This window comes from Oncorhynchus gorbuscha, linkage group LG19 (assembly GCF_021184085.1).
Source record: "Oncorhynchus gorbuscha isolate QuinsamMale2020 ecotype Even-year linkage group LG19, OgorEven_v1.0, whole genome shotgun sequence".
In the NCBI taxonomy this organism is placed as follows: domain Eukaryota; kingdom Metazoa; phylum Chordata; class Actinopteri; order Salmoniformes; family Salmonidae; genus Oncorhynchus; species Oncorhynchus gorbuscha.
Window position 1 is genome coordinate 63,404,779 of NC_060191.1, and position 13,444 is coordinate 63,418,222.

General features: G+C 42.8%; 1 protein-coding gene across 1 annotated transcript; it reads right to left on the bottom strand.

The window, feature by feature from the left end:
• Window positions 1-5,102: 5,102 nt before the first annotated feature.
• On the bottom strand, window positions 5,103-11,004 carry LOC124005804 (heterogeneous nuclear ribonucleoprotein R-like). Its single transcript, XM_046315368.1, has 11 exons — window positions 9,756-11,004; window positions 8,800-8,966; window positions 8,583-8,701; window positions 8,313-8,435; window positions 8,081-8,194; window positions 7,721-7,897; window positions 7,312-7,447; window positions 7,009-7,214; window positions 6,678-6,830; window positions 6,474-6,583; window positions 5,103-6,375 (listed from the first exon to the last, which is right to left on the bottom strand). The coding sequence occupies exons 2-11, from the start codon at window positions 8,960-8,962 to the stop codon at window positions 5,802-5,804; spliced, it is 1,875 nt and encodes a 624-aa protein (XP_046171324.1). The 5' UTR covers window positions 8,963-8,966; window positions 9,756-11,004; the 3' UTR covers window positions 5,103-5,801.
• Window positions 11,005-13,444: the final 2,440 nt, after the last annotated feature.

Consider the following 13,444-nt stretch of genomic DNA (forward strand, 5'->3'; position numbering starts at 1 on the left):
TCAGCTGTCCGTCCTGTCTCCCTGTAGCGCTGTCTTAGGCGTCTCACAGTACGGACATTGCAATTTATTGCCCTGGCCACATCTGCAGTCCTCAAGCCTTCTTGCAGCATGCCTATGGCACGTTCACGCAGATGAGCAGGGACCCTGGGCATCTTTCTTTTGGTGTTTTTCAGAGTCAGTAGAAAGGGCTCTTTAGTGTCCTAATTTTTCATAACTGTGACCTTAATTTCCTTCCGTCTGTAAGCTGTTAGTGTCTTAACGACCGTTCCACAGGTGCATGATCATTCATTGTTTATGGTTCATTGAACAAGCATGGGAAGCAGTGTTTAAACCCTTTACAATGAAAGTCTGTGAAGTTATTTGGATTTTTACGAATTGTCTTTTAAAGACAGGGTCCTGGCAAAGGGATGTTTCTTTTTTTGCTGAGTTTATGTGCAAAAGTACTATCTCACAACTCGAGGAAACCTTCACTCATGCGCAAACATTTAGAAACAAAACATGCCAATTTGAAAAATAAGCCATAGGAGTTTTTGGAGAGAATTATTACAACTTTCGAGTAGTGAGACATGTCTAAAAGCAACAGATACTGTACCATTAATAAGAAGGGGCTAGAATACTATTGTTAGGTATGTGTTACAGATGGATGAGTCAACAGACATGGCGGGCCTGGCACAGCTCCTGGTATATGTCTGGTACATTTATGGGGGGTCAATTAAGGAAGACATCCTCTTCTGCAAACCACTGGAACCAGGAGAGGACTGGACAGCTTTATGACATCAAAAGGACTTTGGTGGTCAAGATGTGTTGGTATCTGTACTGATGGTGCAAAAGCCATGACATGGAGACATAGTGAAGTGGTAACGTGCGTGCAAGCAGTTGCTCCCGACACCACTTGGGTACACTGCAGCATCCACCAAGAGGCTCTTGCTGCCAAGGGAATGCCTGAGAGGTTGAAAGACATTTGACACTATAGTGAAAATGATTAACTTTGTTAAAGCAAGGACCCTGAACTCTTGTGTATTTTCTGCATTATGCAATGATATGGGCAGCGACCACGTAACGCTTTTACAACATACAGAAGTGTACTGGTTGTCAAAGGGCAAAGTATTGACACATTTTTTTAATTGAGAGACGAGCTTAAAGTTTTGTTTACTGACCATAATTTTCACTTGTCTGACCGCTGGCATGATGAGGAGTTTCTCACACGACTGGCCAATCTGGGTGATGTTTTTTCTCACCTGAATGATCTGAAACTAGGATTACAGGGACTCTTCACAAGTATATTCAATGTGCGGGACAAAATTGAGGCTTTGATTAAGAAGTTGGAGCTTTTCTCTGTCTGCATTAACAAGGACAACACACAGGTCTTTCAGTTGTTGTATGATTTTTTGTGTGCAAATGAACTCAAGCTTACGGACAATGTCAAATGTGCTATAGCGAAGCACCGGAGTGAGTTGGGTGTGCAATTACATCCCGAAACGGACGACACAAACAACTGGATTTGTTATCCCTTTCATGCCCTGCCTCCAGTGCACTTACCGTTATATAAACAAGAGAGCCTCATCGAAATTTAATCAGAAGCCACTGGCAGATTTCTGGAGAGGGCTGCATTCAGTTTCTTGCCTTGGCAAATCGCTCTCTAAAGACACTGATGCCCATTGTAAACATGTACATATGTGAGAGTGGATTCTCAGCCCTCACTAGCATGAAAACTAAATACAGGCACAGACTGTGTGTGGAAAATGATTTAAGAACGACTCTCTCCAATTCAACCCAGCATTGCAGTTATGTGCATCCTTTCAAGCACATCCTTCTCATTAACCTGTGGTGAGTAATTCACCATTTTTGATAAACAAATAAGGTTTTATATGTCAGATGGCTAAATAAAGAGCAAAATTATTAATTAATATATTATTATTTGTGCCCTGGTCCTATAAGAGCTCTTTGTCACTTCCCACTAGCCGGGTTGTGATAAAAACTCACACTTATTATGTTTAATAAATGTATCGTATAGTGTGTGTGTGGCAGGCTTACAATGGTGGCAAAAAACATTTGAGAGTGCGCTGACCCTGGTGCTAGAGGGGGGTACGCAGATGGAGGTTGAATGTTTGAAGGGGTACGGGACTATAAAAAGTTTGGGAACCACCCTTCCAGTACATTTAAAAAATTACAAATATTTCAGTGTTTTCAAACGACCACCATTCCCGAATTGTTCATATCTGAGGTCCAAATGTGTTTGTACTGTATATTTCTTATTCAATACAGGAAAGAGGAAGACTTTGTTTTACAGCTTCATGATAGTTCTGTGAAAGTATCCAGACCCCTTGACTTTTTCCACATCGTCATGTTACAGCCTTGTTCTAGAAATGGATGCGATTGTTTTATACCGTCATCAATCTACCCACAATACCCCATAATGATGAAGCAAAAACATTATGTATTTTAGCAAATGTATAAAAAATAAATGTGATTGTAACATTTACATAAGCATTCAGACCCTTTACTCAATACTTTGTTGAAGAACCTTTGGCAGCGTTTACAGCCTTGAGTCTTCTTGGGTATGACATTACAAGCTTGGCACATCTGCATTTGGGGAGTTTCTCAGATTCTTCTCTGCAGATCCTCTCAAGCGCTGTCAGGTTGGGTGGGGAGCGTCACGACAGCTATTTTCAGGTCTCTCCAGATGTTCGATCGGGTTCAAGTCCAGTCATTGGCTGAGCCACTCATGGTCATTGAGACTTGTCCCCAAGCCACTCCTGCACTGTCTTGGTTGTGTGCCAAGTCGTTGTCCTGTTGGAAGCTGAGCCTTCGCCCCAGCCTGAGGTCCTAAGCGCTCTGGAACAGGTTTTCATCAAGGATCTCTCTGTACTTTACTCCGTTCACCTTTCCCTCGATCCGGACTAGTCTCCCAGTTCATGCTGCTGAAAAAAATCCCCACAGCATGATGCTGCCACCACCACCATAGGAATGGTGCCAGGTTTCCTCCAGACTTGAAACTTATGAATACTTATGTAAAGGCATCTGTTGTTTATTGTTAATAAATGTGTAAAAATTTAAATTAAATAAACTTTTTCACTTAGTCATTGTGGTATTGTGTGTATATTGAGTTTAAACAATAATTTTTAATCAATTTTAGAATAAGGCTGTAATGTAACAAAATGTGGAAAAAGTGGCCTGAACTTTCCGAATGCTCTGTTCTGTTGTTGCATTCAGATACAAGGGGAGCTTCTTCTTTGCTTTTTTCTTTGTGTTTCTCAGGGTCCTATCAAACTCAATGTATACTGAACAAAATTAAAACACCATGTTTCATGAGCTGAAATAAAAGATCCCAGATGCATATCTGTATGCCCAGTCATGTGAAACTCATAGATTAGCGTCTAATGAATTTATTTAATTGACTGATTTCCTTATGAGTTGCTCCTGCAGTCAGCACACTGTCTAATTAGCATAATAAAAAATAAATTGCCATCAAAATCCATCTGTTTGAGCTAGACTTGTTTTTTTCCCCCTATGGCCTGCGTCTCACTCCACCACCAATGTCAGCCTTCCACACCTGAGGCGGAAGGTGGCCCAGCTACACCCCGGAAACTGGTCTTCTCACAAAAACGCTTTGGGCAATAAACTACTAATCAATACGGAACAAAAATATAAAATGTAACATGTCAAATCAAATCCAATTTTATTGGTCACATATATGGTTAGCAGATGTCAATGCAAGTGTAGCGAAATGCTTGTCGTAAAGTGATAGTCCCAAATTTTATGAGATTAAATAAAAGATGGAAAACAAAGGAAAATGCCACACTGCTGCTCATGCTCCCAGGTGGTTTTATTTCTAACAAACCTGTCGACCCGTAGGTCTTCATCAGGCACCCCAGAAATGTTCCATACGCACAAAAAGCTTATTCTCGCAAATATTGTGCACAAATTTGTTTACATCCCTATTAGTGAGCATTTCTCCTTTGCCAAGATAATCCATCCACCTGACTGACTGACTGGTGTGGCATATAAAGAAGCTGATTAAACAGCATGATCATGACACAGGTGCACCTTGTGCTGGGGACAATAAAAGGTCACGAAAACATGCAGTTGTGTCACAACACAATGCCACAAATGTCTCAAGTTGACAAAGGGTGTAATTGACATCCTGACTGCAGGAATGTCCTCCAGAGATGTTGCCAGAGAATATGTTAATTTCTCTACCATAAGTCACCTCTTTTCATTTTAGAGAATTTGGCAGTACGTCCAACCCGCCTCACAACCGTAGACCACATATAACCACGGCAGCCCAGGACCACTACATCCGGCTTCTTCACCTGTGGGATCGTCTGAGACCAGCCACCAGGACAGCTGATGAAACTGGGGAGTATTTCTGTCTGTATTTGCTGGACCTGGCTCCCAAGTGTGTGGGCCTGTGCCCTACCAGGCCCACCCATGGCTGCACCCCTGCCCAGTTATGTGAAATACATAGATTAGGCCCTAATTATTTTATTTGAATTGAGTGATTTCCTTATATGAACTGTAACTCAATAAAAAAATCTATGAAATTGTTCCATGTTGCGTTTATATTCTTGTTCAGTATAATAGCTCACCCTTTTGTAAAGGAACACAGTTCAGGTTGAGTTTGTTCCTCATTCAAGCGATGCTGCTCTCCCTTCACCACCTGGATAAGTTGGAAAGGAGAAAACAAATACAAACAGTGATATAATGGGACCAAAGATGTTTGCTTTGAGCATTTCTCTATGGAAATTACTGAAGGGCTTGAGGGGTCATTGCTACAGTGACAAAAGACAAACGATTAGCATCACTGACATTACTTATGATCATTTGCTAATAACTTTTTAACCCTTTGGAGATTCTTGGTCTGTAATAGCAAATCACTGAGTAATTGCGCCTCATGGTGTTTGAGTGGAGGTGAGCTGCAGCTGATCCAGGAACTTCAGGGAAGTGGAATGTATTTGAATTATTGGTTGTTCTGGTCTTCCAGTTTAATCCAAAGTAAAAGATTAAGGTAGAAAAATCTGCATTGTTGTACAAACAAGCTGCTATGGTGTTACCAGATCATAAGAGTGGCATTTCCTGAATAGAAAATACAATCAAAAAAATAAGAGCCAAAATGTTTTAATTCAGTCATTCATACATTGTTTGTGCGCTGTCATAAATTCTTCTGGTATCTGATCATTGAAATTTGGTCACTTGATTTATTCCATGAGCAAAAAGCTGAGAAAATCTTGTTCCAAATGTGAAATGAGATAAAAATAGAAATAGACTAAATACTGAATGACAACATTGAATTTGATGGTATCTGGCAATTTAATAAAACAATCTTATTGAAACGGAATAAACATAAAAAGTTATGAATACAAACAGAGAAACTTAAATGGCTTCCCAAAGAAAACATAGGAAGTTATTGTACCAGCAAAAAAATGAATTTACCTCTAGAAATGCTAGACAACACTTTTAGGTAAAAGTGATTTGTGTGTTAAAACATAAGTCCCATGTAACAGTAAGAAAGGATTCAGCAAAACAGTTACATTCACATCTATAGGCCAAAATACAATTCTAGCCAATCAAGCAGATTCTGGGGGTCTGACCACTTCTCTCTCAGTGATGTTTATTTTCTTCGTGAGGGATAGAGAATAAAAAGTCAAAAGAACTGCAGCCAAATGTTTTTTTCGGGGGTATTTTTGTTGTTGTATTTTTGTCAAATGCCTTTTCCATGTGTCTTCTTCATTACCCTAAACATAGTTACCGAAATAGTCGCCACCTTGCTGCTGGGCGATGGGCTGAGAGCCCCAGTTCTGCTAGTTGGTCTGCCGGCGCTTTGAGTCAGGCTGGTTGAAGACGTCTGCCTTCCTCTTCCCGCCCCCATGGCTCCCCCTGGCTTTTCGGTTACCGCGGCCCCTCTGTGGCTGGAAGGGTCCCCCACGGGCCCTTACTCTGCCATCCCTGGGCCCTCCAATGGGTGGACCCCTCTGCACATAGCCCTGTGTGGGTGGTGGTCTACGGTCCCTGGGTGGGGGTAGGCTTTCCCTGCTGGGCAGTCTGCCATGGCCGCTCATGCTGTACAAGTCCTCGTAACCGTAGTGGGGGTCCTCGTAACCGTAGTGGGGGTCCTCGTAACCGTAGTGGGGGTCCTCGTAACCGTAGTGGGGGTCCTCGTAACCGTAGTGGGGGTCCTCGTAACCGTAGTGGGGGTCCTCGTAACCGTAGTGGGGGTCCTCGTAACCTCTGCGGGGGTCGTGATAGTCAAAGCCGTAGTAGTCATCGTAGCTGTTGTAGTCTGGGGGATAGGCGGCATAGTCCCCGCCCCCTCGGCCACGGACCCTATCTGGTGGAGGTATGCGTGACGGTGGGTGGTTGTAATCGGCATCATTCCTGTAGAAAACATATCAGCTTCAATGTAATCCCATGATGGGAGATCTACTCAATCAGATAATAGATGTTAGCAAATCCCAGTCTCTCTGTGGCCTCACCTTCGGTTTCTGGTGGCCTGGCGCTGAGCATTTCGAGCCTTCTTCCTCTTTGCCATTCTTATCTCAATCTCCCTTCCCCCCAGCTCCTTCCCATTCATTTCTGCCATTGCCTAAGACAAACAGGAAAATTGTTACATAGCCGAAACAAGATGAACCCCCCCCTCCCATAAAAAAACAGACAACAATGAATATGTTTTAACCCACCTTCACAGCTGCGTCCTTGTCTTCAAAGTGGACAAAGGCGTAGTCTTCTATCTTATTCAACCGGTCCACTTTGCCAAACGCAGAGAAGGTCTTCTCCAGTAGCTCCTCTGTGACGGAGGCGGCCAGCTTCCTGACAAACAAGACCTTCACCTGCTGACTCACACGGACATCAAAGTTCAACTCAGTTTAGAAAAGTAGAAATAAAAGCACAAGTTGAATAAAAGACAACAGAAGTGGAACACAGAGGGGGTAAAACAAAAACAAGAGATGGGGAGAGAAAGAAAGAAGTGTGAGAGTGAGTGAGATCCACAAAGTGAGAGAGATGACTCACCTGGGCCAAGGCACCCGCATTGCGCTCAGTGACCGGGTTGGCCCACTCCACAGTGACCGGGTTCCCCCACACCATCACCGTGTCACTCATGAGGCAGAGGCGGGCCTCGGATGCAGACTTGTGGTCCTCGTACTCCAGGAAACAGAAGCCACGGTTCTTCTCCTTGTCATCTGTCTGGGGGTAGAGGATCACTTCCTGAAGCCCCTCTGGAGGAAGAAGGAGAGTCACATCACTGATATGTGACCAATGATGACCCACAGAACATAAAACAATGTAAACAAAATTGGTCTGCACTTAACTGACCTGTGACTTTGCTGAAGTCCTCCAATATATTCTCTCTGGTCTTGTTTTTTGGGATTGATCCGACAAACAGACGGTTGTTTGCTACGGATTTGCATACTCCAAGGTATTTCCTAGACCGGATTTCATAGTTGTCACACTGAAAACAAGAGTAGGGGAAAGATGACATTGTAGCTTTGAAAAGGGTAGCTGAAAGTGGTCCGACAACTGCTCCAATTAAATATGTATCACATCATGGGCCGGTTTCTCAGACACAGATTAACTCTGACCCTAGACTAAAAAGCACACCCAATGAAGATTCTCGATTGAAAGCGATTTTTAGTGCAGGACCACGCTTAAATCGGTGCCTGGGAAACAGCACCTTGGTTCTTAGAAGATAAACTAAGACTATAGACTGGCTGCAGGGACTTACAAGTTTCACTGCCTCAGTTGCTGCATCCTTGCCGCAGAAGGTGATGAAGGCGTATCCCCGGTTCTGACCCGAGAGGGGGTCCATCATTAACCTCAGGTCCCAGATTGGGCCAGCCTTCTCAAACAGAGGCACCAGCTCATCTTCATACAGGTCCCTGGGGATCTTTCCCACAAACACCTAAAGGCAGAAAACAGAGCCTGAGTGAGGGTTACACAATGTGATCGGGGAATAGAAAACTTTTCTGTTGACATTCTTGGAGCCACAGTCTTGCAAAGTAATTTATCTTCTCTATAGCAGTCAATGGCTTTGCCACGATGACCATGACCCTTTCAAATAATGTTACAACTCCAGCAGCTTTACCTCAGTTCCAATCCCAGGCTGTGCTCCTTTAAACACTTCCTCTGGTGGGGGCCCTCCGTATTTCCTCTGTTCGGTGGTGACGTCCAGGGTGTATCCTGTCCGCTCCAGCAGAGCCTGGGGAACACAGACATTAGCATAACCACTACATAACTACACAACCTGAGCAGGTGTAGACACACACAGGAAGTTCTAATGACGCAACTGAATGAACTTTCAAACTGCTGCATTTTACCTTGATCTTGGACTCAGCAGGACCCTTAGTGGATTCTTGTACTTTACTTCCTTGTACTTTACTTCCTTGTTTTTCCCTCTGTCTGTACGTCTTCATAGCTGCACAAAGAAAAGCACTTTTGTTCTGGAAATTAAACCACAGCAGAATTGCTTTATGTATTGGTGTTATGAGCAGAGGAAAAATGATAGACCCCTCAATGTCAACTTCTTAGACTCAAATGTATCATCATTAAAACTGACCTCCATTCATTCAGCTCCCCCTGTAACTCACCTGCACATGAGATAGGTCACTTTCTTTGAACTGTGAGAGTACAGACAGCGCTCCCTCTTCATTAAATGCCCGCAGAGCATCAATGACCCCCTCTTCTAGGTCAGCGTACGCCAGCAACCCTGTGGGTACAAGACAGATTACTACTATTACAAACTGGCCTTTCATGGAACCTCGAGCAACATCGTGTATCTTTAGAAAATAGATTAGACTGCCCCACCGGTTGAGAATATGTTGTCGAGACTCTCAGCCACGTTCTGCCGCAGTCCAGCATCGATGAGTGTCTGGTAGTTCTCTGTGTGCTCGCCTTCGGCCACGACTTCCATAAGCTCATTTTCCTCCTTCGTTAGGGCAGAACTATCGTTCACCTCGGCAGCAGCCATTCTCCTGGGAGAAAGGGAAATAGAGAGAAGATAAAAACAGAATTTCTGTTCAAATGTTGCTCATTAGAACATAATATTTGACATTATAATCTAAAACACAAACATATTGTTTCAAATTCTTTTTACAGATCATGACACTAGTAACTTGTAGGGAACACAAACGTCCCCATTTCTAATATGCATATTTGCAAATGCTGTCCTGCTAACCCCCCGAAAGTACTCAACAGTTTGCAAGAATATACCGCTCAGTGTAAACAAGCGTAACGGAACGGTTGGTATCTTCTGGCAACCTTAACAGTTTGTATCTTTCAGATGGTAGCTAAAGATGTTGTAAATGCATCAAAAATGCTTAAACATTAATTTCAATGCGAACAACCGTGGTCTGCAATAACAAATACCTGGAGACAAGTTTAAGGTACGTTTATATCAGTACTTGTCAAGCCAAAGTACTGTATATAAAATGTCGCGCTTAGATGGCTTTGCGGTGTTTTTCTTGACTAAGCACCGTCCCGCCCCCTTCCAACAGCCAACGTTAGCTAGCTAAAAGACTGGATTGTCACAACTTGGAACTTTCACATCCAACCAAATAATCGTTTTAGCGTTAGAAATACCAACATTAAAAAAACACAACCTAGTATCAAGATTCATAAGCTTTGGCTACGCAAATAGCTAGCTAGCAGGGCTAACGTTAGCTAGTTAAATCCAAGGCCTGTTAGCTTGCTGGACACCTTTCAGAACTCGAATAAACCATCCGCCAAAAGAGGTGAACAATTAATAGTTAACATACACTTACCTATCTTTTCCAGGAAAATAACACTATCGAAAAAAATATTTTTTCAGCAATTACCCAAAAGAGTGATCCAATATGGTAAATATGAATAAGATGTTTGATTAGAGTCGAAGCCAGAGGGATTACTTCTTCTTCGATGGGGTTTAACGGCGGTTGGCATCCAATGTCAATGGTGCATTACCGCCACCAGCTGGACGGGGGATTGAATAAGCAACTTAAAAGATGGATTAAGCAACTCATCATACAAAATAAAACACATCAACTAAAAAACATCATACATCAATCACAGTCCACTTCAAAATACATCCCTACACAGGCTACATTCACCAACAGGATTTCTTGCACCGCCTTGGCTGTGAAATCATGAAGACCCAGAAAACGTTCAGCGGCATTCACAATGACTCCAATTTTCTTAGAATTATTCTCGAATTGTGCTGTACAGTTTGACCATTGCAATAAATAATAAAAAAGTCCACCGTTTTAACATGTAGCATTTCACTATCCCTCAGTTGATGAGAAACATTCACAGGTCGTTGTGGCTCTACTACCATTACTTCTTTCCCGCCACTCGTTCCTTCCAATTTTCTCACCGCCTCCAGATAGGACACCCTTGCAACCTCCGTCTCCTTTCACCCTAACAAGGCACACCAAAAATTCAGGCACATGTTCACCTCCACAGTTGCAGCAATTCCCTTCATCTGGCATATGATATTCGTCCCTTCTGCACACACTTGACATAAGACCAAATCTTTTACATTAATGACACTGAAGGGGCTTGTGCACAAAAGCTCTTATAGGGGATCGCATGAATCCTAACTTCAGATGTTCATCAAAGAACAGTAGCATGGATAAAGTTAACTTCTTTACTCCATCCACCATACAGGTCAATCGACGTGCACCAACCACTCCATCGATGTCTTCAGTTATATACTCTGCCTTTATTTCTTACACCACCCCAGAAATAACCCAATTGATACGCGCCCTGCTACAAAAATCCATGCAGGAAGCGTTCCACTCCGCAGACATGCAAAACAATCGAAATGAGACCACTTCTTGTGACTCTCACCGACTACACACTTTCTTCCAACACATTACAGATTTTCCTGGAGACTTTAAACGGATTTCAAGTAGCATTGATTTAAAACCCTGACTCCAACTAAAAACAGGTCGAGCAGTTCTCTATTTTCCAACATAGATTTTACTGCTCGTTTCCCTTTTTCTTCGTCACTGTAACCCACTCATTCTCACTTTCTGTACTATTAGCTTCACTTGACTCACTAGTAGTTTCAAACAAAACCTAAATTTCCACCATCTTCCCGGTCCCCCAAAATCTGTCCGCGAAAGACTTCTTCTATGATATAATGGCGGTCCGCAAACAATCGTTTAAGTAAATGCCGCCACCTACTGTGCTGGAATGCACGATCAGTCATGATCTGTGCTACCATGAAAAGAAAAACAAATAAATCCCTACTAAGGTATACTACACCCTCCCCCTCCCCAACGCCATCAAACATTATCATGCTGAAACACTCCACTATTAGGATTGTTCAGCATGCCAACAACCATTTCAACAGTAACATCTGTTACCCCAATATCTCTGCTGCAGTCTCCACAATAACCTTCAACCTGGCATTTCTGCTTTCCACAACCCGGGAAGTATTGATAACCTTACCAATAAAAGCTATTCTGTCAACTTTACTCATTATCAAAGTGAACTTTGACACCGCACATTCATGAGAACACGATTTCTGAACAGACCTCCAAAACATGCCAGGACCAGCAGAAACACAAGCCCCAACATTAGGTCCACTTCCTACAGGAGCAGCCATGGAAGCACCATCATTCCACACTGTAGTTTCACCAATCTGTCTTACAGACTCTGCATAAGATGGATCATGACTAATTATATATCTCTGAGCCTCTCTCTGCACCTGGCATCCACCAAATGCTGCACCATGTCCCCCGCACAATTACAATACTTAACCTTCACATTACTCCCATATTCACTGTAAGAATGTTCCCCTCCACATCTCTTCCTTCCTTTTCAATGAACAGCTACATGTCCCATTCAATTCAATTCAATTCAATTCAATTCAATTCAAGGGATTTATTGGCATGGGAAACATGTGTTAACATTGCCAAAGCAAGTGAGGTAGACAACATACAAAGTGAATATATAAAGTGAAAAACAACTAAAATTAACAGTAAGCATTACACATACAGAAGTTTCAAAACAGTAAAGACATTACAAATGTCATATTATATATATACAGTGTTTTAACAATGTACAAATAGTTAAAGGACACAAAATAAAATAAATAAGCATAAATATGGGTTGTATTTACAATGGTGTTTGTTCTTCACTGGTTGCCCTTTTCTCGTTCTTTGGCATTTAAAACACCGCAATGGGGATGGGACACATTCTGTGACATTGAAACTAAGGAATCTTATCTGTACTTACCCCGGCATAATCTTCTCAAACTTCAGAAGCACTGATAGGCTTTCACTTCTTTGAACTAGTCCATTCCTGTACTCCGTGTTCACCCATGACTGTGACCAAGCACGCCTCCAACACCATCCTTAGGTTTGCTGACGACACAACAGTGGTAGGCCTGATCACCGACAATGATGAGAGCGCTTATAGGGAGGAGGTTAGAGAACTGGCAGTGTGGTGCTAGGACAACAAGCTCTCCCTCTATGTGAGCAAGACAAAGGAGCTGATCGTGGACTACAGGAAAAGGTCTGAACAGGCCCGGGGCTGTAGTGGAGCGGTTTGAGAGTTTCAAGTTCCTTGGTGTCCACATCACCAACAAACTGTCATGGTCCAAACATACCAAGACAGTTGTGAAGAGAGAACGACAACACCTCTTCCCCCTCAGGAGACTGAAAATACTTGGCATGGGCCCTCAGATCCTCAAAAAGTTCTACAGCTGTACCATCGAGAGCATCCTAACCGGTTGCATCACCGCCCGGTATGACGCTACAGAGGGTAGTGTGTATGGCCCAGTACATCACTGGGGCCAAGCTTCCTGCAATCCAGGACCTACTGTATATACTAGACAGTGTCAGAGGAAGGCCCCCCAAAAAATCTAAACCAGTCACCCAAGTCATAGACCCTTCTCTCTGCTACCGCACGGCAAACAGTACCAGAACACCAAGTCTAGGTCCAAAAGGCTTCTTAACAGCTTCTACCCCCGAGCCATAAGACTGCTGAACAATTAATCAAATGGTCACCCAGACCATTGACACCCCCCACCCCACCCTTTAATTTTAGACTGCTGCTACTCGCTGTTTATTATCTATGCAGTCACTTTAACCCTACCTACATGTACAAATTACCACAACTAACCCCCGCACATTGACTCAGTACAGGTACCCAGCGTATATGGCCTCGTTATAGTTATTTTATTGTGTTACTTGTTATTTTAAAAAATGTATGTAGTTTATTTTGTAAATATTTTCTTAACTCTAGTCCTTGAACTGCGTTGTTGTTTAAGGGCTTGTAAATAAGCATTTCATGGTAAGGTCTACACCTGTTCTATTGGGCGCATGTGACAAATGACATTCGATTTGACATATTGTTTCAGCACAGCTGTTGCTACACCAACTTCTTCTCCATTTCATCCACACTTTTTATTTTTTATTTCACCAGGTAGGCCAGTTGAGAACAAGTTCCCATTTACAACTGCGAC

What these genes read in the sequence shown, in the direction of transcription:
- LOC124005804 (XM_046315368.1), bottom strand. Translation starts at nt 8,962, where the DNA reads ATGGCTGCTGCCGAGGTGAACGATAGTTCTGCCCTAACGAAGGAGGAA. An exon ending in AGCCTGGGATTGGAACTGAG is followed by an intron (nt 7,898 to 8,080) that starts GTAAAGCTGCTG and finishes TTCTGCCTTTAG; the next exon opens with GTGTTTGTGGGAAAGATCCC. An exon ending in CAGGCCACCAGAAACCGAAG is followed by an intron (nt 6,376 to 6,473) that starts GTGAGGCCACAG and finishes TGTTTTCTACAG; the next exon opens with GAATGATGCCGATTACAACC.